This window comes from Anopheles coustani, chromosome X (genome assembly GCF_943734705.1).
Source record: "Anopheles coustani chromosome X, idAnoCousDA_361_x.2, whole genome shotgun sequence".
Lineage (NCBI taxonomy): Eukaryota > Metazoa > Arthropoda > Insecta > Diptera > Culicidae > Anopheles > Anopheles coustani.
In genome coordinates, this window is record NC_071290.1 from 17012186 (window position 1) to 17040144 (window position 27959).

General features: G+C 47.8%; 3 protein-coding genes across 3 annotated transcripts in view; 1 reads left to right on the forward strand and 2 right to left on the reverse strand.

Moving 5' to 3' along the window:
* The window catches only part of LOC131268685 (uncharacterized), a 41245-nt gene extending 14930 nt beyond the window's left edge, over positions 1-26315 (forward strand). Inside the window, exons 4-7 of the mRNA XM_058270938.1 lie at positions 9796-10122; positions 21605-21687; positions 21775-21896; positions 21967-26315. Of these exons, the coding sequence (XP_058126921.1) occupies positions 9796-10122; positions 21605-21687; positions 21775-21896; positions 21967-22239 (805 nt within the window). The 3' untranslated portion in view covers positions 22240-26315. The remainder of the gene's footprint in view (positions 1-9795; positions 10123-21604; positions 21688-21774; positions 21897-21966) is intronic.
* On the reverse strand, positions 10582-12314 carry LOC131268687 (cytochrome P450 4d2-like). The gene has a single exon (XM_058270940.1). It carries the CDS (start codon positions 12312-12314, stop codon positions 10773-10775), a length of 1542 nt encoding a protein of 513 aa, XP_058126923.1. The 3' UTR covers positions 10582-10772.
* Positions 13043-14575, reverse strand: LOC131268688 (cytochrome P450 4d2-like). The gene has a single exon (XM_058270941.1). The coding sequence runs from the start codon at positions 14573-14575 to the stop codon at positions 13043-13045; it is 1533 nt and encodes a 510-aa protein (XP_058126924.1).
* Positions 26316-27959: the final 1644 nt, after the last annotated feature.

The following is a 27959-nucleotide window of genomic DNA, read 5'->3' on the forward strand; positions in this document are numbered from 1 at the left end:
ACAGTCCGGCCTGCTCTAGGGCTGTGTGCATGTATTTCGCGGAAGAAAGGGTGTGTGTGTGTGTGTGATTAAGAGCAGGACCCACTGAATGGTGCTGGTTTGCTGGCTTGCTTCCTCAATTGGCTTCGTGAACCCTGGTTTGTTGGTTGGAAGGGTCTAGCAGCTGGATGTGCTGAGCTGCTTTAGCTGGCCCCGCTTGGTCGTTCACGGCACCGAAAGCACTGCCAAGCCGAACAGAACATCGTGGCGACGTGCATGTTGCGCACTTACTTGCCTGTTGTGTGTCTTCTGGTGCGAACGCGAACGCGAACCGCTGTGAAACGTTAAAATCGGTACGTACGAATTAAAAAAGGCTCGTCGTGAGCTCTGTGGCCTGCTCGAGGAAAAGAAGGTGATTTTGCTTTCCAGTGGTGCTGCTGAATAGAACTCTCCTTCCCCAGAGGCAGAGTCACGCCAGTGGTGGCGAATCGGCCAATGTTGCGGCAACGAACGCAAAGTAACGGTGCCCGCGCGGCCGGAACGGGACGGGAAGTATCAAACCGATTGTTTGTCATCGTCCCGTTCCCGCTCGCTTGTGCGGGATGTAGTTTAGGGTGGTTCTTCCATCCATCGTTCATTTCGCTAGTTGCCAAACCCGCGGCTTTCGGCAATTTTGTTTTCCATTTTCCGTATTTCCCACTAATTGGCCAGAAGGAATATTGTCCCGTTTGCTCACCTCGCCCATTCCTTCCCATGCTGTGCGACCATCAAGCCCTTTTTTGATAGAGTACGTGTGTGTGTGTGTGAATACATGTGTTTGTGAGAATGTGTTTCTATGTGGTGCATAAGGGCAGCACAGATAGATGAAGAGAGCAGGACAGGAAGAGCGAGAAACAAGGCATGGAAAAAGAGATGGCACCGGGTTTTGTATAGCTACCCAACGTTGATTTGGTGAAATGAAACAAAATAAATAAAAAATGTGCGCGATCGAAGGCAAAGTTTTAAAAATGCAAAAGCGAAAAACTGTACCAAGCTAACCAAATAGCCACGAGCGTCGGTATTTCACCATCCACACGCCGGGTAGAAATTCGCCCGGCGAAACAATGCCAATACAAACCAATTTCAACCATCTTCAATCAGCCTCTCAGCGGTTCCAGCTTTTCTGAAGCGGCCACTTTTCTAACACCTTCTAGGGACGGCAAGCGCGCGGGTTAACGGTGCAGTCGGGCGTAAGGCTGCGCCTGTGTGAGTCTCGAAAAGGTTTACACAGCCTACCTTTTTGCCGCCTTGCCCATTCCCTTCCGCCGAGTCAAAACGACAGGCCGCGACAGACACTCCAAAATAGGCGAAACATTTCGTTATCGGCCCGCCATGCAAGAGGCGAAAATAAATCGTACAAACAAAGTATATCACGTAGGGGTGAAGAGGCGATTCAACAGTAAAGCAACACCAAAACAGCGTGTACCATCGATTGCCCTTCCGGAAGGGGCAGGGACACCTACACACGCAGGCGACAGGCTCATACGGGAAGCTTCCCGCGATTTAAGTGTTTTCGAAGCGGTGACACATAGTTGCGTGCAGGGATGCCGAACCCTGTCAAACAGTGTAGGGGGTACTCAGACCGCTTGCCGACTCGCACCTGTGTGGCCCCAACTTCGTAACGTGAATGCGTTACTTGTTCGGAGATTCGAACTAACCCCGGCGTATCGGGTATGTCACTTTGGACTCCGAATTTTAAAGCCTAACGCAGCTAACTATTCTCCGGGGTCTTACTCTGCATACGTAACCAGGCGATTAAAAGACCTGATCCTAGCTACTAGAGCTATGAAGCTGGGTTGCCAACTACCCGGCACTTGTAATGATGAACACATCCCACGGCTGGACTGTTGCTGTTGGTTTAGATAAAGCGATTAAAATCCACTCTATCCGACAGTGTATGCTTGCCCCGTGTTTGCGGGTGTCCGATTGTAAAAACCATGCAGTCAACGAGATCCTCAGCTTCAAGGTCAAACAATGCAAAACCAATTTGCGAAAAACGGGCGAACTGCAACGAACACTACCCCGTGTGCGGTGGTCCTACGCACACAGTCGAACCAGCATCGCAGGCATCCTGATGGCGTGCAGTTTTATCCAACGGTCAACATATTGTCCGCTCTTTTCCTAACCCACTGCCTTGCGTCACTATAGGCACACGTACACACACACACACACGTCCGTGCGGAGTTTGCTCTCTATTATTTAATATTTTCGTCAACACTGTGGGAGCACCGGAGGCTGCAGGCTTTTCTTTTGTATTTCCCGAATGCTGAAACTCAAACAGTGCCAATTAAATGAACATATAGGGCTTAGACCAGGGGTCGGCATACATTTCCTAAAAAGGGCCAGATGATAGAGAACCCGAAAGCGTGGACCGGATACTTTAAACGATAATTTAACGTTTTGAAAGTAGTATTAAACTCCTTTGAATGTAGTATCAACTTTCTAAAAGTTACATCAAAATGTGGAATATAAAATAAAATTACCAATTTTATCATTCATCTTTTTTTAAACATTTTCGCTGAATTTTGGACTTTTTCAACTTGGTTTGGTTTGTTGTACTTTTAGTTAATTTCTTTAATTGGACTTCAAATTAATCCTCGACTCAAATTATATTACAATATCTTGGTTTCCTGGCATACTCTTAGTACTTGAAATAACGCAGCAAGGTTGCAAGGTTTTATTTCGTAATGAGATCAAACATTGAATTTTAGATGCAAATGAAACAAGACTAGGAATAAAAAGTATACTAGGAGTCACCTGGTATTGAACACCTCCTTGGCGAGCTGACGTTGCCGACCCCTGGTTTAGACCTTCCGCTCAATCGGTAGCTATCCTGCTCAGCCAGCACTCCCCAGCTTAAAATCACAATCTAATCGATAGTGTTGATATGGGTTTATTTAAAAATAAACTTGAAATGATTTAAGGTTTTTTTTCACAGAGACAGGAATTTCTGGAGAGTAACCCTTCCATGAGAGTGGTTGCAATCTTATCGGCGAGGATAAAAAAGCATTTAGAACTCAACGATATATCAACGCACATAACCCAACGGGGTTTGGTTAATTCCGTCCCAATTAACCATAATTGTCCAGTTGCGATAATCTACTGGGACGCACGATGAGCCACCCATCTGGCGTGCGTCGCCGCTATCTGGGCGGCATCTGGTGTTATATTGCGGCAACTAATTTGAAGGCAGCTTCAAAAGAGCGCCCTGATGCGATGATGAGGCAATACATTTTTACTGCCAGCCAACACTTCGCCCCATCCCCGCTCCGCCCCGCCCCGCGAAAAGAAAATAGATCTGTCGAAACAAATGCAAAGGAAAATAAACGCGGCAAGCACGGACGCACTCGGGAAAACAGAATCGGCTTGAGGTGGCGCCCTATGTTCTAGCAGTGTCTGCACTTAACCATTGAATGCCGGGATGCGCGCTAGAGGCAGCCCTGGATGGAAAATGATATCGTAGAAAAAAAATCCTCCATCACTTTCTCGCTTCCCCGGCCCCCTCCCCCCCCCCACCCCCTCCAGGCCACGGGAAAGGAAAGGGCTGTCGATCGGGAGCAAAGGCAGTAATCGCGATCAACCTAGACCACCGCGTCCAAGCCTGGAGATGAGAGTCTCATACGGGCAGGGAATCGCGGCTACTCGACTGTCGAAAATGGCCGGGTGAAGGTGAAAGGGGAAGGTGAGGGGCGAGCGTAAGGGTAAAGGTAGTAATGGGGAAAAGCCGAAGGAATGAGATTAAACTATTTTTAAACCTGCTTCCAAACGCTTAGAGACCCAGGCGATCCCGCGATCGAAGCGAGCGCGCACACGATGATGTTAACAGAATGCACAAACTCTGTTCATCTTAGCACCTCCGCCCTCCCTCCCTCCTGCCTTCGTCCCAGCGGGCCATACCAGCTTCTCTCCCTCTCCCCGTTTGCCCTCCGAATGGCCGTAAAATGAGAAAAAGGCACGTGCGTCTAATGAATTCCCAAGCTGCTTGTGTGTTTATACATCCATATGCACAAGCATATGGAAATGGCGCATTTTGTTTGTCCACTGCGCAATATATTCTGGATATCTTGCTGGTTTCCTCATACTCATTCCTTTTTTTTCTGTGGATCCCCCTTCTAACGGGTTCTATTTTCTTTATCCTTTTGCTTGTTATCTCATCTGAGTTGATCCTCGCAGTAAATGCTAAATCTTGTGCAATACACCGGTTCGGGGGGGGATGCTGTTCTTAGGCAGAAAACATTTGTCTTGCAAACGTTGGCCTGTTTCTTTGGAGCGACGCAAGACAGATAGCGCCCGCAAACTAACCGAGCATTTTAATTGCCGCATAATAATGGCTGTTTTAAATCCCAGATTAGGTTAACAATTGACCCGGCCGGGATTGGTGTATAGCAGGCGTCATTTTTTGTTTGGCGTCGCTGGTGCGTAATCTTCACACCGCCGAATCGCGTTGGATCAAGCATTGCCAGATGCATGCGCGATAATGACCGTCGACTCGTGAAAGGTTTGCCGGTTGGGCCACGACGAAACCAAAATAAAACACACCCCAGAGAGTGGCGCTCCGCTTGTTGTCCGCAAGTGGAATGGGGCGGGGAGGGGAGGATGGCTTTTAGGATAAAATTCAATATGCTAATGAAGTTATTATTCGTCCATTCGCGCGCGATTCGGTTTAGCCGAAACACAAATCAGCAACAAAAAACAGATGGTCGTGTGATGGGTGGCGAAAAAAAAAAGAAGGAAAACATTTTATGACATCAACTTTTACGGTCCTTCCCAACCACCGGACTCTTCTCCGCCGGAGCGCATAAACCAAAGCCTCTCCGGTGTGTGCCACGGTGTGCCGGCGCATCGAAGCGTATTTTTTCGTTGGGGAATTTTGTGTGCCTTTTTTCCAAAAAGTCGAAAAGTGACGTTTACGCTTATAAAAAGTCCCCCCCCCCCCCCCTCACCCCACGGCCGGCCCAATACTGGTTACCATAACCAAAGCGCCGAAACCGAACCGATCCGATCCAGTGGGTGAGTGAAATTTGTAGTTCAAGATCGGGTCGAAGACCGAAGCGTTTCGGCTCTCTAGACGGGTTTGCTCTAAGAAGTTCCAATTCCCCGGCTAGGCAACGGAGAGGCACGAGATTATTTCGCGTCTCTTGGTTGTTGTTGTTTTACCGTTGAAAATATGTTCGGCGGCATCAGGGACGGTCCGAATCGAGAATCGGTTGTTTCCAGCGTCAGCTACCACGACCACGACTCGCCAATGATAAGCAACGCAAGCCTCATCCGTAAACAAGCCAACCGAATTGACAAACGAGCCGAGCCGGCTATACTACAGTTTTGCGGCGCAGATCCGCATGCCCGATAGTCCGAATCGTGTCCGTGATCCGCTTGGGAAGTGCCACCGCTACTCGATTCAAATGGTAATCGAACCAACGAGCTCCGTCCGGCACCGTACAAGAAACAAACCCCCGCTGCCGCTCCATGTTTTTGACGGATGTCGCTTGCTTCGTGACGCTGGATTGTAAACGATTTTAATTCGCCTGTTTATTTTGTATTGATTCGTCCCGTTATCGGGCGACATTCCGGTGTGTTCTATACGGTGCCTTCACCGCTTGTTAGAGCTTGTTGTCACTCGAGGCGCATCTTTATAGCCCGAACGAGCTATGAAACTCGAGGCCACCGACAGAATTGTGCATGGAATAAGGGAGGATACGGCGGGGGGATTTGCGTTTTAATGTCTCGCACTGGCCAGATTTGGCCACGGGGCCACGGGCAGCCGAGCGACAACCCGATCCGGAAGCAGCCATGATTATTTGACGTCTGCTGTAGTACATCACGCCGATCGGATGTATACGCCGATTGTTGACATTGCGTAATGGTCTGATAGAACAAAAGTCGCACGGGAAAGGGTAGGTGTTGCGCCGAGGTTTGTGGAGGGTTGGGTTTAGCTAGGACTGTTGATAATTTTTAAGGTGCCTCTTTTGACGTCAGCTTCGTGCGGCAAGGGGGGGAATGTATCTCCCCTCTCTGTCCGGAAGAATGTAATCAAGGGAAGGTTAAATGGGGTGCGGTGGTCGAGTAAGCGGGTCGGGTGTGCGTGTTTATTGGAGTGTTCAGCGCGTTCGATGAGATCATCGTCGGAAACGATAAAAAATAACAGTTTCGGCGATCAACCGCCCAGTTGAATACCTGTTTTTAGCTGTTTTTTGTTAAAGCCTCTGTTACCTATCCTCTGATAAGTATTGTGTTATTGTAGAACATCAAAGTCCTATCCACTTTTCTTGTTTATAACCCCGTTAAATTATATTTTGGCTTCAGAACGATTGACATTTGATGTTACGATAATGTTTTTGAAACGGCAGTTTGAAAGTCGGTTGTATTTACTGTTTCTTTTAATACCTTGCTAGCTCGTGGTAAACAAATTGTAAGAACTGTAAAAGTTGTTGCTGTACAAAACAACATCACCTACTAGGCGTGCCACCAATTATAAAACCTCATAAATCCTTATCAGTACAACATTCTTGCAATCGATAAATTGCGCATACAGACGGCACACTTGAAGGTTTAATTCGGCCGCATTCACTTTCGAGCAGTTAAGGCGAGTGAATCGTGTCGTTTTGAAGCTCGGTTTTTGCACCGCTATATGACCCTGCACCCACGAGGATGACCGAAACAAAACCTGCACTCAACAGATGATGACCGAATCGATACACGGACAGCAGCCGGTTGTCGAGAAAGGACACTGTGTGTTGGCTGTGCTCGAGCGGGGCCGAATACTGTGTCAGTTTAGGCACCACGATATGCAGGAATGTTTTTTTGTTGTTGTAGCAAAAAAAAAACGCAAACAAATAAATTGACAAAATTGCCTCACCCGTGTTGAGAAACGCAGTGACATGTAGATGGTGGTGGTGGCGGTGGTGGTGGTTACTAAACTCGCTGGTGTTCAGCTTGCGTACCCCGTTGACGGCGGTTCGGTGCGGATGACATCATCGTACCACTGTTTTTGCAAACCGCAAAAGTCTAACACAACCTGGATGCATGCATCCACGGTTATTATGGCAGCGCACGAACAGATTTCATGAGCTTCTCTTTGTATTTAATTTTACTATCGTCGTAACAATCCGCCAGCCCATCGAGAGTGCATTTGAACACAAGTGATTCGCACAGGTGGGTGTACTACTGGTCATTGCTGTCAACGAACGGCATGAATGACTGTTGAAGTTTAATTAACCTTCGACACTGGCGAACGTCATTAACCCCCGCGTTGGTTTGCACCTTTCCACCGAAAGGGAAAGAAGTGACGAATAACTGCGGGGCTAACCATGGCACACCGAACGCAACAACCTTTGCACACCCGATAGTTATGGTTTTAAAATTGTAACATCCACCATGTGGAGCTAGCAAACAAACAAGTCAATGGCGCCCTCCGCCATTGCGGCGACAAACAATCTAGTGTGCGTGTCCAGTGACAATTTTGTGTAGCCCACTTAGTAAATATGACGCCAACCATGCCTCCACCACAACCCGCTCGAGCTCACGCCCAGATTGTGTTAGTGGGTCAAGCGGGCCAACGCTTAGGGGGGCAGCCCGTTGCAAAACAGTGAATCGATGGTGAACTTTCACTCCGGCGAACAGGTCCTTCGTGATGGGATAAAAAGGAAGACGCTAGACAGAGAGCAGCATATACTATATACTGAAAACGAGAGCAGGCCAGACAGAGAGAGCGCGAGTGCATAGAGTGTGAGGAAAGGGATCGATAGAATGGAGCTCTATATAGGAAAGGAGGATGGAAAGGAAACCCAGCTCTGGTGCGGTTTCGAACCACAGAGTATGGGGTTTTGGATGGCGAATCATTATATTGGACGATGACGTAATTTACCCTGACCTTAACACTAGCTAGCGATTGATTGCGAGTGAGCTCGGATGTTCCCTGCTTCTTCCAATTCGTGTTTCGTACGTGTCCTTCCTCTGTCTTTTGTTTATTCATCTTGTTTCCTTTCTGTTTTCTTTAAAGCACCATCCTTCGATGGCGTTCCCTGAGAACGGGACAATGTTTGCCTGTGTACTTAACAGCAGTTAAAAGTTATTTACACCCCCCCTCCCCGCGCGTATATGTAGAGTTGTAACAGTAACGGTAGTACAAACATATGCGTGTGGCGTGATGTAGGTTAAATTGACTTAACGCCCGTTTTGGTCATCATAATCTCTTCCAGCCGCTGGGGACTTCGGAAATGTTCCCATGTGTCAATGTAAAGGGTTGGCGAACGCAACAGTGACGCCATCGAATTCCATGTAGTTGATCTCATTGGCCTCTCCAATGTGTACCAGACTCGAGTCCCCGACCGTTCCCTATCATTCCCTGGCTAGCTCTGGTTGCTTCCGCTGATGCGCTACCAAATTCAAACCTTCACTTCACTCGCGCGGTCCGTGTTTGAAGTGGACGGCATCGATTTTTAGTACCGAGTGCCAGGTTTAGCCCCAACGAATATTAACTCCCTGACCTCTCAAAGAGGGGAGGCTGAGGAAGCAGCTCTTGGGAAATTATTTTGCAAGAAGCAAATCATATACCAGTGAGTCCTTGCAGTCGGCATCGGGAGGAATCGGGAGGGATTAACTGGGTTGAAATTTGTTTTTGCTTGAGCGCTAGAGCTGGAACCCCAAGCGAGGGGGAACTGTCGGGTATTCGCAATCCGGTACCGGTCCCGGGCAGGCAACGGGACGGTTATACGGCTGATTGCATCATCTCCCGGTCATCGGCGTTGTTGCGCTCTCTCTCGCGGACCGCGACTTTGTATTACCATACACAGCAACACGAAACCCTCCAAACAGGCTGCGGCGTCGATGTTGGGCAGTAACGAAGTTGTACTGAAATAGTATGGTGCTGCACTAACGTTCGGGTGGAGCTTGCTAGACGATTTCGCGCATCGTTACGGTTGGTGGCTTTCGGGTGCGTTTCGTATATGTTTTTGTGTGTTACCAGCTAGTTGGCCATAGTTCTTTACAACAATTAACGTCAATAAGCTTGAGCCATGGAATGTAAAATTCAGCCGATTTGAACTTAGTCGTATAGTGACTATAGTACTATAGTAGTTCAGTGGATTAGCGACAGTTTGATTTGATGCTTATCGTTGCGGCTAAAGCTTGGGGTACCCTGTTGTAATGTTGACATTTCAAGGTACACCGGATCCCCGCCTCCCTGTCTGGTCCGTGATCCGTAGATGTAGAGATAGGCACAATGTGTTGCTGGAGTACCTCGTCCACGGCTACCGTGTGCTATGGATTATGTTGAAGTGGATCTATAAGAGGGAAAACGAAAGAAGTAGTACTACAAGGTGAACGCGTCCATGGGGACGTAGGTATAGTAACCGACGGCAATGTAGTCGCCATTTAGGCGCCATATCAACATGCACGCCGCATTACCAGAGGGCCATTCGGGCACTAGGGTGGTGCGGTTACGTTCTACACAGCGGCACGCAGGTGGTGTTCAGTGGATAGTAACGCGAAAAGATGGACCTTATCGAATCCGCCAGCGGACGTTGAATTCGCGGCTTCCTTTAACGATGGTAGTTTAGTCAATAAATTAAAACTCGGCCCGCCATTTCTATGCACATTTAATGGAGCTATAAACACATCCACAAGCGCGTACACACACACACATATATTTGGAACCCTCTTAGTAGTGCTTTTATTTTTCCCTCTCGTTCTCTCTCTATTTCTTTTTCGTTCGCCCGCCGTTGTCCATCCCTCCCGCTCGCCGCCGCCGCCGAACTTTGTGAACATTGTAAACCGCAGAGTAGAGCGCTCGAAAGTGCGTGTAACGTTCTTCCAGAGCAGCAAACCACAGTCGATCAGTCCGCCGGAGTCGCTGCACCTGTACGGGGCGCAAAATTTGATCCAGTTCGGCGGCACGGGCCTAGGCGGTGGCTATGATAACAATAATTCCCCGCTAGACAGCTACATCACCTCCGCAGCACTCAACCAGCAGTACGACGCGCTGCCCGGCCATCAACAGCAGCTCCAGCAGTACGAGGACTTTCATCCGGACCATCGGGATCCAGCGATGGCTGCCGTCTACGGAGCGACCGCCGTACCCCCGGCAGGCTACAACCGGCAAATGAGGTGAGTGTAAAGCGTAGTCTCCCGTCAGCTCGTAAATGTCCCCCCGGTATCCCTTCCACCCTGTCCCATGCAATAAGCGTAGCCTCTAGATAAGGGCTAAAGAAAAATAGTGAACTCTGATACACACGGTTACACCGAACTGTTTACGTACGCTACTGCATTGGCAAAAGCGACGCTGCTGGGACGTTGTAGACGCAAGCGTTCAAAGAAAAACAGATGCCTTAAGGAGTATACTGTTACCCGTTGATATGCGCGGGGGTTGCAGAGAAAACCCCACCCCGGTATTTGAAGTGCAAAGTCTACTCAAAGTTCTCAAAGGAATGTGAATAGGTGGATGTGTGTCGAAGAAGGTGGGGCAGCTGAGGTGGTGACGCTTGGCAAACAAGAGTGTAAAGAAATATGAACTTCTTGTTGACCTGGGTCACGTCGGGGCGTTTTTATTCCGGCTTGTCTGGCCTCCTCATCTCAGCATCAATGGATATTCATCTGCCTAACAAAACATGACTGAACATAGAATGAGGCAATTTTATGCAGTCTTTTCAGACTTTAAGTAGCATAAGAAGGTCGAGAACCTTTTAACATCTATTGGCATAGTTCAACGACTTCTTAGGAATTTATTTTGTATTTTTCGGACTATCATTCATTACTATCTAAGTCTGCTGTCGCGCGAGGAGTTTAATCGGGATGCCCTTGTCGGGACGTAACACCAGGTCCGTCTTCAGCCGTACCTCATGCATCGTGTCTCCGGGTAGTATTTGGTAGTGGGAAATCATTCGCACAATCGTTACCTTCATCTCCATCAACGCATACCGCTGGCCAATGCAGTTCCGCGAGCCAATGCTGAACGGAATGTAGTCGTACGGTCCCCGGCGCTGGGTGCTCTGCTCCGAGAATCGCTCCGGATCAAATCGCTCCGGCTCCGGATAGACGTCCGGGTTGCGATGAATCACATAGATAGGAATGGTAATATCTGTGCCGGCCGGAACCGTGATTCCATTGATCTCAACATCGTCGACCAGCCGACGACCGATGAACGAAACAGGTGGAAGCAGTCTCAGCGATTCCTTCACGACCATATCCAGGTAGGGGAAGTTCTGGAGTGTGCTATAAGTTAGTGGGACCGTACGGTGGTCCGCGCCTAGGATGTCCACTATTTCCTGGTAGAGCTTCTCTTGAATGTCGGGATGCTTGGCCAGTTGATAGAAGGTAAAGGCGATACCGGACGTGGTGGTGTCGTGACCCTCGAACATGAAGGTGTCGACCTCCTCGCGAATATCCAAATCACTAAGAGATTCACCATCGACGGTAACGTTCAGCAGCAGGTCTAGAAACGTATCCCTCCGTTTCGAGTAGAGATTACTCTCCTCATCGTCATCGGCTGCAGTGTTGTCACTGTCGCTGTTCATTTTGGCACTCATCAACTGCTGTCTACGACGCTGTATGACGGAATCGGTGAACGCATGGAGCCTTCTTATCAGCTTCCTCTGCTCCCAAGCATTCGGCATCAAGTACCAGTAGACGCGGGGAAACGAGGCGAGTACGTGGAATATACGCAACAGGATCAACTCGCTCATGCGCTTCACGTCGCGCACGTACTGATTGGTAGGATCGTTTTGCGCATTGATGTCCACACCCATGGATGTAATGCAGATGCTATCGAGAGCATACAGCGAGATCGGCTCGTAGATGTCAAACTCCTGGCCGCTTCCTGCATGCGGACGCAGCTTCTCGATCAGTATGCCAGCCTCCCGGTTAAACACACTGGCAAAGCCCTCGAGGATCTTGAAGTGGAACGTCGGTGTGATGATCTTGCGCCGATGGAACCACTTCTCACCCTTCGATATAAGCAGTCCCTGGCCGAGCCACAGCTCGATGAACTCGTACACGGTGGACTTCTGCGTCTGCTTCGCCATCACCACCTTCTCCACGTTCTCCGGGCTGCTTACGGTAATCATGTGATCGTTCAGCAGGCCCCAGTTGAAAAAGTCCTTTCCGTAGCGCTCGTGGAAGAGCACCATCGTCTCGAAGATTCCTGGTATGTCGTGCGCCGGGTACTCCAGCACATTGCCAACCAACCAGTGTGGCTTTGGACCGCCGATATGTGTAGCAATTCGTTTCAGCTGCTGGCGCTTGCGATAGACCAAGAGCAGGCCGTAGCCAATCAGGACGATCAGCAGCAGTACACTAGCCATCACGTAGCTCTGGTCTCGCGTGTGTGTCTCACCAAACCCAAACACCTACTGCATCGACTGTAGAAGCGCTTCTGACCAATAATATGCCGACGATGTAGAATGGCAAGCTTGTTCGGGACCTCTCTGGAAATAATTTTGTAGAGCAGAGCAAATACGAAACAGATTAACTGTGAAGAGTGGCTATAAAACTTTCCGGGCTTATCTCTCGCTCTCGCGAATGTGACTGCCGAGTACTTCGTCGCGTTTCGAGCGTTATTTCCTGCACGCTTGTGGCCAGATGTAATGACTGCTGTCGATGAACCGGCGTGAATGTTCTTCGCATTCCATCATCCTGGGAAAGTACTCCCCTTTTTTCATTTCTATTCAAGTGCATCAGGCACGTGGTGGTAGATAGATTGCCGATATGCTATAGGCAATACCACTCTATGAGAGGCATACGAAAATACGATTCAATGTAGAGCTAAGATATGAACATTGAGTGCTATAAAACGATGAATCAGATGACAATCAAGCCTCTGTACAGCATCATAACCTTGCGTTATCGGTAATGTTTATTCACACATACTCACCTTTGTGCAGGCCTGCTGCTGCCACACGGTTATCATCTAAGTCGGGAGTAAGCTACACTCTCACACGCTGTGTTGGATTGTAATTGTTAATAACAGATTCGATTACGAAAAAGATTCGAGGCCTTCACTTGGAACTAGTACGACTGCGTTTATTTGGGATTACTGCCTTTGCACGATCTTAATCGGTATACCCTTGTCGGGACGTAGGACCAGGTCCGTCTTCAGGCGTACCTGTGGCATTGCCTTGCCCGGCAGAATGCGGTAGTGTGCGAGCATTCGCACGATGGTGATTTTCATCTCCATCAGCGCATACCGCTGGCCGATGCAGTTCCGCGAGCCGATGCTGAACGGAATGTAGTCGTACGGTCCCCGGCGCTGTGTGTTCTCCTCCGAGAATCGCTCCGGATCGAATCGCTCCGGCTCGGGATAGACGTCCGGGTTGCGGTGGATCACATAGATGGGGATGTTGATGTCCGTGCCGGCCGGTACCGTGATTCCATTCATCTCCAGGTCTTCGACCAGCCGCCGTCCAATGTTGGACACGGGTGGAAGAAGTCTCAGCGATTCCTTGACGACCATATCCAGGTAGGGGAAGTTCTGGAGCGTGCTGTAGGTTAGTTCGGTGGTTCGGTGGTCCGCACCTAGGACGTCCACTATCTCCTGGTAGAGTTTCTCTTGGATGTCGAGGTGCTTGGCCAGCTGGTAGAACGTAAAAGCGATACCGGACGTGGTGGTGTCGTGACCTTCGAACATGAAGGTGTCGACCTCCTCGCGGATGTCCGCATCGGACAGGGGGCGCCCATCGACGGTCACGTTCAACAGGAGATCGAGGAACGTGTGGCGCTGCTTCGCGTTCATACTATCGTCGTCCGCTGGAACATCGCCCTGGGACTGCGGTTGTTGCTGCTGCTTCGCCAACAGCTGCTGCCGCCGGCTGTGGATGACGGAGTCGGTAAACTCGTGCAGCCGCTGAATAAGCTTCCTCTGCTCCCAAGCGTTCGGCATCAGCGTCCAAAAGGTGCGCGGGAATGAACCGAGGATGTGGAAGATGCGCAACAGGATCAGCTCGCTCATGCGCTTCACGTCACGCACGTACTGATTGGAGGGATTGTGTTGAGCGTTGATAGAGACTCCCATCGATGTTTCGCAAATGCTGTCGAGCGCGTACAGCGAGATCGGCTCGTAGATATCGAACTCCTTACCGCTGGTGGCGTACGGTCGCAGCGTGTCCACCAGCACATCTACCTCCCGGTTGAACACGCTGGCGAAACCCTCGAGGATCTTGAAGTGGAACGTCGGCGTGATGATCTTGCGCCGGTGGAACCACTTCTCGCCGCTGGAGATCAGCAGACCGCGTCCCAGCCAGGGCTCGATGAACTCATAGATCATCGACTTCTGCGTCTGCTTCGCCATCACCACCTTCTCCACGTTCTCCGGGCTGCTGACGATGACCATATGGTCATTCAGTAGGCCCCAGTTGAACAGGTCCTGGCCGTACTGCTGGTGCAGCCTTACCATCGTCTCGAAGATTCCCGGTATGTCGTTGACCGGAAACTGGGGCAGATGGCCCAGCAGCCAGTGCGGCTTCGGACCGCCGAATCGGGCCGCTATCTGCAACAGGCGCTGGCGCTGCCGATAGTGCTGTAGGACGCCCCACAGCACCACCGTCACCAGAAAGATAACCACAAGCATGGCCTACCGTAATTACGCGCGTGTGCACCGGAACCGAACGAACTTTCAACACTGCGGTGTGGATAGCCAGGGTTCACTTCTGGCGGGTCTGTCGCCAGCGGCCACCCAAATATAGGCGACCCGTTGCGGAATGATAACGTTTTAATCTTGACCGTTATCGCGCCGTAACCACCACACCTGCGCGGACATAATGCCCTTATCCAGATAACAAACCGCGATCTAAATCTGCGCCAGCGGACTCATTTCGGTTCGGAACCACACGCCCAAATGACTAGACGTTCTTGAAGGTCCGTGCCTCTACAGGTAGTTTGGGGAGTCGACAACCATGCAGCCGTACTATACTTATTCTAATTTGCGTCACGCTGAGGAAAGTGTCAAGTTTCGTCCTGTTTAACCCTAAATTAACTTGATTTCACGGAAGTTAGTATTCTTCTGCGCTAGCCGTCTTCTCATAGGCCTTTGGTATCTACCACCAACTGGACCTAGATGCATTCAGCTGGCAAGTTTCGTCAGCATATTTCACTCGCGTACAATCAAAAGCGAAAGTCATCATCAGTCATCCTGCCAGCCTGGGTTCAAAGGGTGTACGAATTACGACTCAGACGTTGCGGTCTATATGTGTGTGTGCTACACCTAGTACAAAGGTGCATGTCATTCTAGGCTGATCTCGGAATGAGTTGAGAATTTCCAGCTGACTACGAAGCTAACCTTATTTGAGTCTCAAGTCATCCATTCCACGCAGTGCTGCAGAAGTCCAGGGTTTAGTTTACTTAAGCTTCACTTTGGTGATGATGAGTAATGCCCACAACATTATCGAGATGCAGGGGTAGGTCTCATCTAAGGAGTTCGGCGAGACCTGAACCTCAATGCAGGCCATCGAGTCTTGGGAGCGGGCTTTAATTGATGTTTAAATGATGATCAACCCCGAATCATGTTAACGATCGATGGGTGTGTGTGTGTTTTAATAGTGGTTTAAACCATCCCACATCAGAACATCCCGTGCAGAGCGCAAGTAACTCCCGAGTTCGGGGTGTGGCGATAAAAGATAAACGTTTGAAAATGATCTGATCGTTTGCACGTTCGACACGTTCCGCCGTCCGTTTGTCTCTCCCCCACCCTCCCCCCAAGGCTTCCCTTCGTGCGTCCAATCGTCAGAATGGCCCAATAAAGTATCAACAATGTTTGCTTGGAAAAATGTAGAACGGTGGACGATTACACGGTTCGTTCTGTTGCATTGTTGCTAGTTTAACGGACGCGAATGGTGGTGGTGGTGGTGGTGGTGACGTGAAGCATCAAATGCCAACGTTCGATTGCATAAGAGCTCCAACCGCTCTAACCTAACCTCCTTCCCCTCGCTGCCAAGAGCTGAGTTCGAGCAATAACTTTAAAAGCGATCGTTTTAATGCCCCAAAAGGGTGGGGAAAGTGGAAAACACGTGGAAAACGCCGCGATGAAAACGGTCTCTAGGAGCACCAAGAAGAAGAAAAGCATACATGCACAAAAGAAATTAGAAATCGGGGTCACATACTGACGTGTGCCACAATGTGGCTTTGTATTGTTTTAAGTTTTTTTTCCGAACCCTCCCCTTGGACAGCGACATTCATTTACTCTGGTCCTCCGGCCCGGCGTCTGGCCCTTCTCCAGGTTCCTCTCTCTCTCTTTTGGACAGTTTTCCGTATAATACACACATAAAAACACCGATCGGTTAGCGAAAGTTGGGGCAATATATGCTTCTCTTTCCAAGGAACGACACTCCATTTTCCCACAATTAACGCTTTTGACTTCTTGTATGTTTAGAACAAAGAGTACTACATTGTAAACAGCAGATTGTAGTAGTTTGCCCCAAACCGGTTCATGGTGCTCCACTTTCCCCTACTGCCAGGACGTCGCTGGAGCTGGAAAAGCTACTGAAGAGTGAAACGAGTGAGAATAGGGAAGAAAGAGAGAAAGAAAAGATTAGAGTAAAAAAGAGAGAGAAAGAGAAAAAGAAAATTATAGAGAATATAAAAGGGAGAGAGAGAGAGACAGCTAGTGATTGGGATGATTTAATTTTCTCACCAGGACGCTGTTCCTTTACTCAGCATTTCACTCGACACCCTCTAGGTAGTTTCTTGAAGGTTAGTGTTGTGATTATTACTGCGCCCTGAGAGCGAGAAAGCGAGCGAGGGAAAGTGTTTGAGAGAGTAAAAAGGGTGGTTCAAATTCATGCCCCTGCTGTTATGAGGGAAAGAGAAAGGAATTAAGGAAATCAGTTCTTCACTCTGCCCGCTTTACTTCGACTTTGTTTTTCATATCTCATTCACACACACACACACACACACTCTCCTCGTATCCTTCCTTCATTTTTTCCCGAAAGGGAGAATTGGTAATATGCGACGCGATTTTTGTGGAATTTTGTTTTCCCACTCATTCTCGTTGTAGGGAGTGCGCGCGCACTGCATGCGCGTGTGTTTGTGAGTGTTTAGATTCCTGTTGCCAATGGGGAATTCCCCCCCCCCCCCCCCGCCCCCACCCCCACGTTCTGCTTTTCCCAGAAGCGGGCAGCAGAAAAGCTAACATACTGTTGAGTTGAGAAGTTTTCCCGACCGGCAGCGAGAAAGCGAGCGAGAGAGACGGCAGTTAACCAAACGGAAAATAACGCCTAGATATGGTGCTTGGAAAATGTGTGAAAGGGAAAGCTGAACCCGTTGGGGGAAAACCGCGCGCATGAGCGAACAACGTGCGAGCGGGGCATCGGTGTTGTGTGCGGAGAAGAATAGATGTTTTTTTTGTCTTCTGTTCTGTGCTAGTAGGTCGACTACTACCAACTCTGCCTCTCTTTCTGTTTCTTCTTCTCCCTCACTCTCTCTCCTACAAACACACACACGCGCACACAATTACTCCGTGTTGCGCGAGAGGGCAAACGAATCGCGCCAGTTTTTCGCACTATTAGTCGCGCTCCGTACGGCGAACGCATGACGGTTATATAGTGTAGCAGTAGGTAGCACCTGCATACGATCCCTTAGTAGCGCCAGTCACCACTGTGTTCGGCCCGGTTTGCCAAGCAAGCATTTTTCCCCTGTTTTATTTTCCGACCCGCGAAGGAAGAGTATTCCAAGCTTCGTCTTCGGATTCGGGTTACTATCGTTTGTGTGTTTGAGTGTGTGTGTGTGTGTGTGCCGTAAAGGACACTCCAGTGTTACTGGCAAACTATCAACCGCCCTACCCTAAACATAACTTTTCGCTGATTCGAGCGTGTAAAGTAAATTAACGAAACTGGAAGGACGAGTTTCTCGTCCTCTTGTGTCAAAGTGTGAATAAGTGAAGACGAACAAAAAAATAAATAAATAACACACCCATCCGCATACACTTCTTCTACCGCACATACGGACATACGAGGCGGGGGGAACAGTGACACAAACACAGGTTGAAGGAAAAACAAAAAGGGAAACAAAACAAAGCGCAAGCGGAAAATGTCACCCTCAAATGTGACAGGTTATACCGGACTTGCGTGGGAGACATGTGGAATGTGGAGGGGAGGGTTGGTTTCGAAATGCCCACAAGGAAGGGAAAAGTGCTTGCAACAAAACACACCAACAGTACACACACACGCAAATACCGAGAACGTTAAAAAAAAAACCGGAAAAGTGCAGCGCGATTGCGAGCAGGGAAAATTAGTGCGCGCCAGTTTTGCGCCGCAAGGAACCACTGTCTGGCAAGGAGCAAGAAGGTGTGTTGGTGTGTGTGTGTGTGTGTGAGGAGGCTTTCTAAGTAACAACACACACGCACACACACGCACACACACGCACACACACGCGAGGAACCCAACCCAGATAAAATGTGTGCTCAAAAGACACAAATCAGTGTTGTAGAAAAACGGTGGAGGAAAAGAAAAAGCTAAAAACAAAACAACACCGAACCGTCCCCAAAGGTCACGGGTGTGTGTGTGTACGGGTGTATGTGTGTGGGTGTTGGTAGGGTGGTGCAAATACGTTCGCAACAACGCGACTCGGCAGTCGCGACATTTTTTACGCTTCGAATGTGCAATAAGTTGTCGGAAAGAGTAGAAAAAATATTTATTCCTCAACGCGCCCCTCACCACGCCCCTTCGCCCACCAAGTGGTCATCCCTTTGAACTTCAATCAGCTCAATAAATTCCATCGCAAAGCACTCACACAAACACACACACACCCAGTGGATGATGTTATTCGAATAATCTCAAACAACCACTGCTAAAAGAATTAAAAAAATAGAAGAATGGGGGAAAAATGTACCGACAATAGCTAGCCGCAATCAACCTTTTTCAACCCCCTCCTGCACCTCCAACACACCCGTCGCCCGTTGTTCGGGTTAACGGGTCGGAAGTGGAGCTATCAACAAATTCAATGCAAACGAATATCGGCGGGAAATGAACCGAACCCCGGAGGTGTGGATCATTTTCTGACCTGATGATGACCATGATGACGGACGATGGTGCTGGCTGACGTGTCCCACCTCTGATGGGTGTAAAGCCCATACACACTCACACCCTAACACACATGTCATACAATGGCACAATGGTCGAAGGCCGTTCCAGAAGCGAGGAAAAGCGTTCTAATTTCCTTCCCTAGGATCGCTGTGTCACCGCTGTCTGATTCCTACTCTTACGCTCCTTTCCCCCCCTGCACCCCACTGGCCTCATGCACCCCACCGGTGTCAAATGCAAGTGATCTTTCCGTGCTAGATGAATGTGCGAAACTCAGACGACTCACTTCTTCCCCATTTCCGAATGCCATTTTCCTGTTCTTTTATTCACTCCCCTCCCTTCTTCCCCAATCCACTTTGCCTTGCCATTCTGGGAATGTCAAATTCCGTTACTCATTTTCATCTCTTGAGCGATGCTAGACCGGTGTGTTTACACACGCACACACCCGAACGAGGCAACCATGCGGTTTTTCTAACCCGCCTGGTGTATGCAAGTCACTCGTTTCTAAGTTGACACTTAGCAAGGAAATGTGATAGTGGGGAAAATTTTATTCATAAGGAAACACCGACCATTCGTTAACCATAAACGACGCACTCCGATGCTCGTGTCCGTCGTGTGCGTTCCCTTTTCTTTTTTTGTTTGCTTTTTTTTGCCGTCGTGGTTTGCGTTTTTGCGTTTGCCCCTGCCTTCTGACCTACTGGCGAGAAAAGAGGGTGCGTGTGCTAAAAATATGACGGAAAAATTGTGCGTCTACTGCGTTCACTTTCCACCCTCCTTCCTACTCCGTTCGCTGACTGGGGGTCGCCCCATTAGGAGACGGAGCCCGATTTAACATTACGTTTCGCTACACGCTCGACTGCGTGCGTGTGTGTGTGATTTTGGATCGCAGGAACGACCTGCATGGAGGCGCCTGGTTGGTGGTGGCAGATGGAGGCGCCTGGTCGTTCGTGCGAAAAAGTAGTTGACCACAGTTTGATAGGGTGTTTGTACCCTGTACCCTGTTTGTACGTGTATTAACACAATCATATATTAACACAGTTTTCGGGTGCGTGGAAAAGCGGTGAAAATGAATCACACTTCCCGAACCGGGTGGCCATTGCATTGAAAGCGCTAATCAACAAGTGAAAAACGAACGCGTGTGACAGTGGACAGTATTTGTTCCTTTCCGAGTGCGAGTGCGTGAGTGTGTGTGTGTGAAGGTGGGTGGATCGTTCCGTTTTCCCCGAAGAAAGGACACGATCCGGGCGGAGGGAGAAGAATGGTAAACTCGACGGCGACGACCCCGTCGCAGTCGCACGGTGGCGCCCTCTACTACGTGGTGGAGGTACCGCGAGAGGAGTACCTGAAGGAATGCGCCGCCCAGGCGAGTGCGATCGCGAGTGCCGGCGGCTACCCGAACCCTTCCTATCAGGCGCAGTATGCGGCCCACCACCAGCAATTCCAGCATGTGCCGAACACCACCATCCTAGCGCGGCTGAACAGGTTCGATCGTGGCGGCAAAACCCATGTTTTGTCTCTAAGGCAACTGGCTTTATCTATGGCGCATCCATTTTTGCCGCGTGGCCGTCTTGAATTTCAAATTGCGTCCTTATCTAAAAATTGTTGTCTATTTAATCAAGTTGTTTTTCACATCAAAACTATTGTTTGCATTAAGATTTGTTTAATGAGTAGCTCTACAAAAAGAAAATTAAACAACAATATAATCCGAATAAAAATTTAGAACGATCTAAAACATTAAAAATATAAGGCTTTCGAAATATATTTATAAACGTATTCAAAAAAGTTAAGTGATGTTGAGCGGCTATGAAAATACGTTTATATGCCCAAGTAAAGTAATATCCAAACAAAAATATAGTCAGAAAATACCTAGTAATAGACACAATTTAGTGGCGAAGCATAAATTAGCGATAATACTTGATGCAATATTTCTACAATGTTGCCTTAAGGTGGCGTTATGCACTTCGACGCATGCGATTTTTTCAATCGTTTTCTATAGTATCTGACAGTAGAAATGCGATTTCATCACACGATCTATATAATATCTTATTTCTCACCCAAAATTATATAAACATGTGAACAGAGCAGAACTATGTTTATTAGTAATATTCTATCTTATTTGTTAAGTTCAAAGTGAACGCATTCGATTCCTAACGTAAAATGCAATGCCATCAAATGACTAAACAGATAAAATACGAAAAGCAAATTAAACGCTGTTCCTTGCTAGATATACTCTCTTGAAACGTATTACATATTTTCCACTTGGTTTTTATTTTAATTGTAATTTTATAATCTTCTAAAATTGGGTGTGAATTAAAAGTTCATCAAGAGATAGGAATAAAAAGCAAACATTCTTTGTTAAATTTCTAAATAGCTATACTTTCCGAAAAACCGCTGGAACCGAACCTTTGCACACACAGTTACAATGAATTTAGTATTTTTTAGTTTTCCGGAAAACCTTTCTGCGACCTCTCACACTCCACCCTTTCACAAACTCCCAAGAACATCGCTCTATCCTTGAAAACCAACACTAACGGTATACTTTGTGCTCTCTCGCCTTCTCTGTTTATGTTCTCCGTACTATGCAGCACTGAATCCGGCTGGGATAATCCCTTCAGACCCGGTGGAGACCTCTCCCGGGAAGCGGATGAAATAGTCAATCTGATCAAAGGTACGTCCCGAGCGGTCCGAGAGGTCGACGGGTATTGGACTAACGTCAACTAAATCTCTCTCTTTTCCTCTCTCTCGCCAATGGCAGGTGGCAAACCAATCACACCGACCGGTGACCAAAGTTTAGTGAACGGTAGCACTCCCAAGGACAGTCACAGCACCGATGACCCGGGCGCTACGGTAGTAGATGGCGCTGCGACAAAACTCGAGGTAGCTAGAGGCTCGACTCCGAACCAAAATGCCGGTGCCTAATCGCTTCACCCCCTGTGTTTTTTTCCAGTCCTCGCAACTGCAGGCGGCCCAACAGAACGGTACGAAATCGCCCCACAAAACGGCGAGTGGCGGCGCGACGGAATCGACGGTGGTGGCCAAGAACGGCACCAACACCACCGCCGCCGCCGGAGCCCCCGGCACCGACGGCAGTGCGGCGGCAAACAATACCAGCAGCACGACACCCATCAGCAACCAGGTGATACCGGGCCCGCAGTCCGCCTCGCACGTGGTCATCGACGAGAAGAAGAAAAAGAAATGCACCTGTTGCGTTATACAGTAAACGTACCCCCAACACCAACCCCCCCGAAGCCACACTCACCGCAACAGAGACACAGGCACACCCCACACACACAGAAACACACACTTCAGCCTAAGCGGAGAGGATATGATGAGATGAAAAGGATCACGGTTGGAATGCGAGCCAAAGTGTACGGCGCATTGAGCGCTTGAGAGCTCATCGGTGCAAAAAGGAAACCGCTTCCGCTTCTTTCGCTACAACCCAAACACACACACACACACACACACAAACACAAGAAACATGGACCCAACCAACGGGAGAAAGGGATAACATAGCCCACTAAAACCCAGCTACACACACGTGTGTTCACATTCGAACGGCTGCTATTTAATTGTTAGGCAGAGGGTGCCCGAACGGCGGAAGAGGAACGGTGGGCTTATCGGGACGAAAAGGGAAGCATAGGGATAGGTTTGCGCGGGCAAGAACGGTAGCTTAGGGTGCGTGTGTCCTTATCTCCGGCTCGGCACGTACGTGCAACGACGAACGGCACAGCGAAGAAGGAATCGCAGGAGTTTGTTATTTGTTTCGAAAGTCAAACCACAACATCGTCAAGGCTTTTTCCTCCTACTCTCTCACTCTATCCCTCTTTTTCTCACTGTTCCTCGCACTGTCTTCGCATATGTCTTTAGAACTTAAATACTAGACATACTTAAATGTTTTCTTCCTGTATCTTCCTTATTTTCTATGGCATTAGGAAAAAGAGGAGGTTCTAAACTTTAAATGATTGCATAATATTTTACCATTTATTGACACATTTCTTTTGGTTTTTATCACTATAGAGAAAAGCTATACTTAGCATGCATCTGTATAATGTTACTTTTAAAAGGAAGCTTTCTTTTTATCGTTTACTTTGTAACCAAACAAATATGTGTTTTAAGTGGGGACGCGCGCTGCAGGTGGAGGTTAGCGGTAAATCAGGCACTCTTTCTCAGAAAGCATCGGCGTCTCCATCGTCTGCTCGTTCGTTACTAGCTGTCGACTATTCGAATGTTAAACGTTTGTGGATGTACGTGCAACCATAAGCCAGTACACATACCATACGCTAAATTAAGTGTTCGAAAAAACGGATAAAAAGGATATTAGCTTACTTATATAAGAGGCGAAAAGCAGAACGAGACCAAGAGCGAGAAAGAGAGAGAGGGAGAAAGAAGGAGAGACATATTAGCGGAGATGGCGAGTGCTTTGGTGGTTCAATCCTTTTGTGTTTAGTCGGTTTTCCTTGCGATCAGTTAGCCTTGCAAGCGAATTTTTAAAAAAATCCAGCGTGCTAAAACTGCACACACAAAGAGAAAAAAAAGCACACACAAACATATAACACATATAGAGTCAGTCACAAAACTCCCACGAACAGAACAGAGCTAACTAGTGACATATAATCTATGCATAACATGTACCGTTAGTGATTTAGCGTTAAGCGACCGACGGACGAAGGCAAATCTACGCGCGAAAAGAACAAGAAAATAAAGCAAGGAATAACAAACAAACTGCAGAGAGCTAACTAACTAAACGGGCGCCTCTCCTCACCAACGAGCACTAGATGCATGGCGAACCAAATCAAAGTGTGACTAAAGGAAAAGTTTACATCGCGTGTAAAGCATCGATTCCATCCTGCATATGCAATACTGCAGCACAGGATAAAACAATCGATGGAGGGAAAAAGGAAACGAACCTAAACGTTGCGATGTGCTAACGTTTTTCGGATTCTCGTCGGAATTGAGAACTTTGACACTCAACACACAGAACAGAAACGCTTTAGCTCGCTTCATGATAGTATACGTGTACTGCAGTTATTCAGTTTCCCTCTACCCGGTATTTGTAAGCCTTGTACGCTAGTTGTACGTTGTATGCTAATGCCGAATGTACCTTTCCTCCTCGATAGAGCGTAACAAGCAGGGAGCTGAAAGCTGAATGTTATCTGTACCGATATCCTTCTCCCCGTGGTGCTGTGCAGAAACAGAAACACTACTATACACTGGACAGGGGCACATTTAAAAGGCGTGGAGAATGGTTTGCTTGGTTAGGATCCTTTTTCTTGCAGCCGCAGATGGGCCTTCAGAAAGAATGATATCGCAAAATACTCGCAGCGAATGCGCACCCTTTCGAGGGGCTTTCACCGACATACAACTCACAACTCTAACGGACTAGTTTGAAAGTAAGTGCCCAGCGTACGGAGGAGAAACAAACAATCAAGAAACTGTAGATAATATTAATTTATTTGGTTTCGTGTTGAATTTCAAATAACACGTACGCCGGAACCGCAAAAATCACCCCTTCTTTGTGTTACTACGAAAGAACAGATTGTACAAGGTGCAAGGAGCAATCACACACAACACATACACACACACATACACGCTTTACAGCACTCTGAACTGTCATCACAACTAGTTGCGGCTGGCAAACCGGTTTCCTTCGTTCGATTCTGTCGACTCTGCGTCCCCATCTGTTGCTGTTGCCACCAATCTGAGTCCCGCGGGAATGACCATTTTTATTAAATTGAAGCAAAGCGAAAAACTAGTAACGATTAACCGGCGAAACCGTGTCGTTCACTGAACTAGACCGTGTGAGGGGAGGTGAGAAATTGGAAAACAATGGGAGGTTATACTAGAGCAGCGAGATGAGAAGTGTTTAGCGCGTAGTTGTAATAAACGTAAATACTAAAAGAAAGCTGTAGAACAAATGCCGGTAAGAAGCAAAAAGGGTGACGAAGGTCGGAAAAGGGAGATGAGTACGGTATATGAAAGTACAGTACAATATGTAAGTAAAACCTATTTTCAACCAAGCGGAACAAATCGCAACAGAGATACGGAATCGGGCGATGTAGATGATGATGATATTAGTATCGGGCAGAACGGCTAAGTGCAAAGTTGCGGAAACCAACGGAAAGGCAGATTGTTGGTTGTGAGGCGGGCGTCTGCCTACAACACTCTCACCCCCGGGCGGGCATTTGTTTCCAAACATATATTTTACTCTCTGTTTGAGCGATTCATAAAGTGCGGTAAGGGAGGTGTGGTGAATGAGAGAGAGAGAGAGAGAGAGAGAGCGAGCGAGCGAGCGAGCGAAAGAGAAGAATGGAAAACAGAACATACTACAAAAAGAAAATAACAAAAAAATGAACGAGAAAACCAGAACCTATTTATTATATTGTAACGAAATCTAAAAAAAAGGATAATAAATAAGAAAAAACAGTAGTTTGAACGCTACCGCAAAAAAAATAAACAAACAAAAACCATTGCATTGGTGTCGTGCTAGAAGAGCTGCATATGTGGGTGTGGGTGGATAGAAACGGTAGCTGATAGCATAAACTGCATGCAAGCAGGAAGTCGAAGCCGGAAGCACCTGCTGATGAGTTTCCAAAGCGGACTCACTAAATCGCCGCTTGTATTCAAACCCAAACTCCGGATGCCGGCTGGCGGCTTACACTTTTCCCTGGAATTGTGCGTCCTGCCAAAGCCATTGTGCATGTGAAATCCAATACGCTGCTTTCGGAGCAAAATGTCGAAACCTGCTGGACGTTTGGAAGCTGGCTATGTGTTGAGCTGGAAGAGACTTTCAACGGAGGAAGGGGGGCTAAAAGGCACTGCTTCCTTCCGGTATTGAAAAGGAAGGGGAAGGAAGGAAGTTCAGCGGTGGCCCCCGGTACTCTGACGGATGGTGCATTCGCATAAATATATAAATTTATATTTTTTCTAATACCTGGCCAGAACAACGCAGTCCTTTATCGGTGTCAAGCGAAACCAATTGACACACGTACGGGGAGAGATATAGAGAGAGGGGGAGAGTGGGAGAGATGGAGATGAAGAAAGAGAGATAGAAACAGACAACTAAACGGTGAAACGCAATCGAACAGATCAGATGAGAAGATGATGTTAACTATTTGATGGTAAAACAAAACAAACAAAAAAAAGAAGAAACAAATAAAACACTATAAACGGTATTTAAATAAAATAAAACGTGCGCAACTCTGCAACAAAAACTTACCTGCAGCTACTGGTGTTGTCGTTTGGTTGCAATTACAGCAAACTAGATGCAAATTACAGCAACATCTCATCCTCAAAACTTGGGACGGAATTTTACAAAAGGGAAAGGCCTCTCTCATTCTCGAATTTTCATTCTGTTGCTTCAGCTTAAGAGGCTAAGGAGTTTTATCCGCCAGGTATAATGTCTTTTCGTTGCTACTAAACGAGTTGTTTGCTTTGCAATTTGTTATTACCTTTACCTTTAGGTTTTTTCATTGCTACTAAACGAGTTGTTCGCTTTGCAATTTGTTATTAGCTTTAGCTTTAATCGAACACTGAAGAAAACTGTTCGACTGTGAGGTTTATCATAGAGTTTATTAATTCTATCAGTAGCAGTTCTTCAGCATGGCGGATCATTTAGTATAAACTTTTAAAGTTTGTTTTAGACTACAGATAGAGCCTATTATTGATGCTGCATATGTGTCGGTGCAGGGTGTCGCGAAATTTTATTTTTGAAGTCTTAATTCAATTTTATATTTTAATGAACTGTAAAGCTAGTTCGTGCAGAATTTTGTTGTATTTTCAGTGTGCAAGTTATCAAGGGCCGAATCAGAGTTTATTGATTGACTTTTAATGTTGCCCTGTAAACTTTCTGAAAAATGATTTATTGTGATCCACTTTTAGTTTTCCTTTTCCACAGTAATGAGGATAAGATTTCAGCCCAGTAAAAGTGACTTAAGTCGATCGGGAATTTCATCTTAATTTTCTTTTCATAGAGCTTGGTAGATTTTATGCTGGTTCTATTTGTTTTGACATTCCAGGCTGGAAGCCATACTGGACATCAGGAATCTGTTGACTATGATTTATCCGCTCCACAAAGAGACGACCTTGAGAGGGACGCCGCTCGTGGGAAAACATATTTTCACCAAACGACGAAAAGCGGTTTTCCGTGTTATCGGATACCGTGCCGTACCGTCGCGTCTCGGAAGATGACAACCGGTTTTTTTTTAGTGGCGCGTGCGTGGCTCTCATGCTCGGCACGCATAATCAAAACAAATGGTTGACATTTTAGGCATCACTTTCGGGTGGGACATGAGCTTGATTTACGTTAATGGTACGCGTCTGCTCGTGTCCGGCTGCTAATTGTTGCTAGACGGGGTGACACAGCTCCTTACTTCAGGCCCATCATACTATCAATCCATCAGCGCCGGACGCTTTTAGGCTTCCTTTGAACTGCTTATCTACAAATCATCCCGCGTTCAATTTCCTCGTCCTGGCCGCCTTCCATGGCAAAGGGCGCCTACTTGCCGCCGAAGCGAAGAAATATATCAACCTCCGGGGCCCCGTTTGCCAACGATAACAGCTAACAGCGTCGCCCGCTGCAGACATATCAGCTGAATCACATTGAACCGTGAAGGTGGCGCAGCAAAAATCGCCGCGCCTCGAAATGCCAAGGCCACCGAAAAACCAATCACCAAACTAACGCTCCTCTTCCTCGGTGTGGCCGCTTTCACACGTATGAGATCGCCACACACATCGCCACATCGCCGATCGCGCCGAACGAAGCTGCTGCAGCTGCGACTTTGATTGACGTACTGCACAGCGGTGTGTCGGTGCTTATGGTGTTGCTCCTCCACAAAGATGACACCTCGATCGAACGCTGATTTGATTTCATTTAAATATCGATCCCCGGCGTGCACCCGTGCCGAGCACTAGCGGGACCGTCGCTGCACGAGGACCTCATTA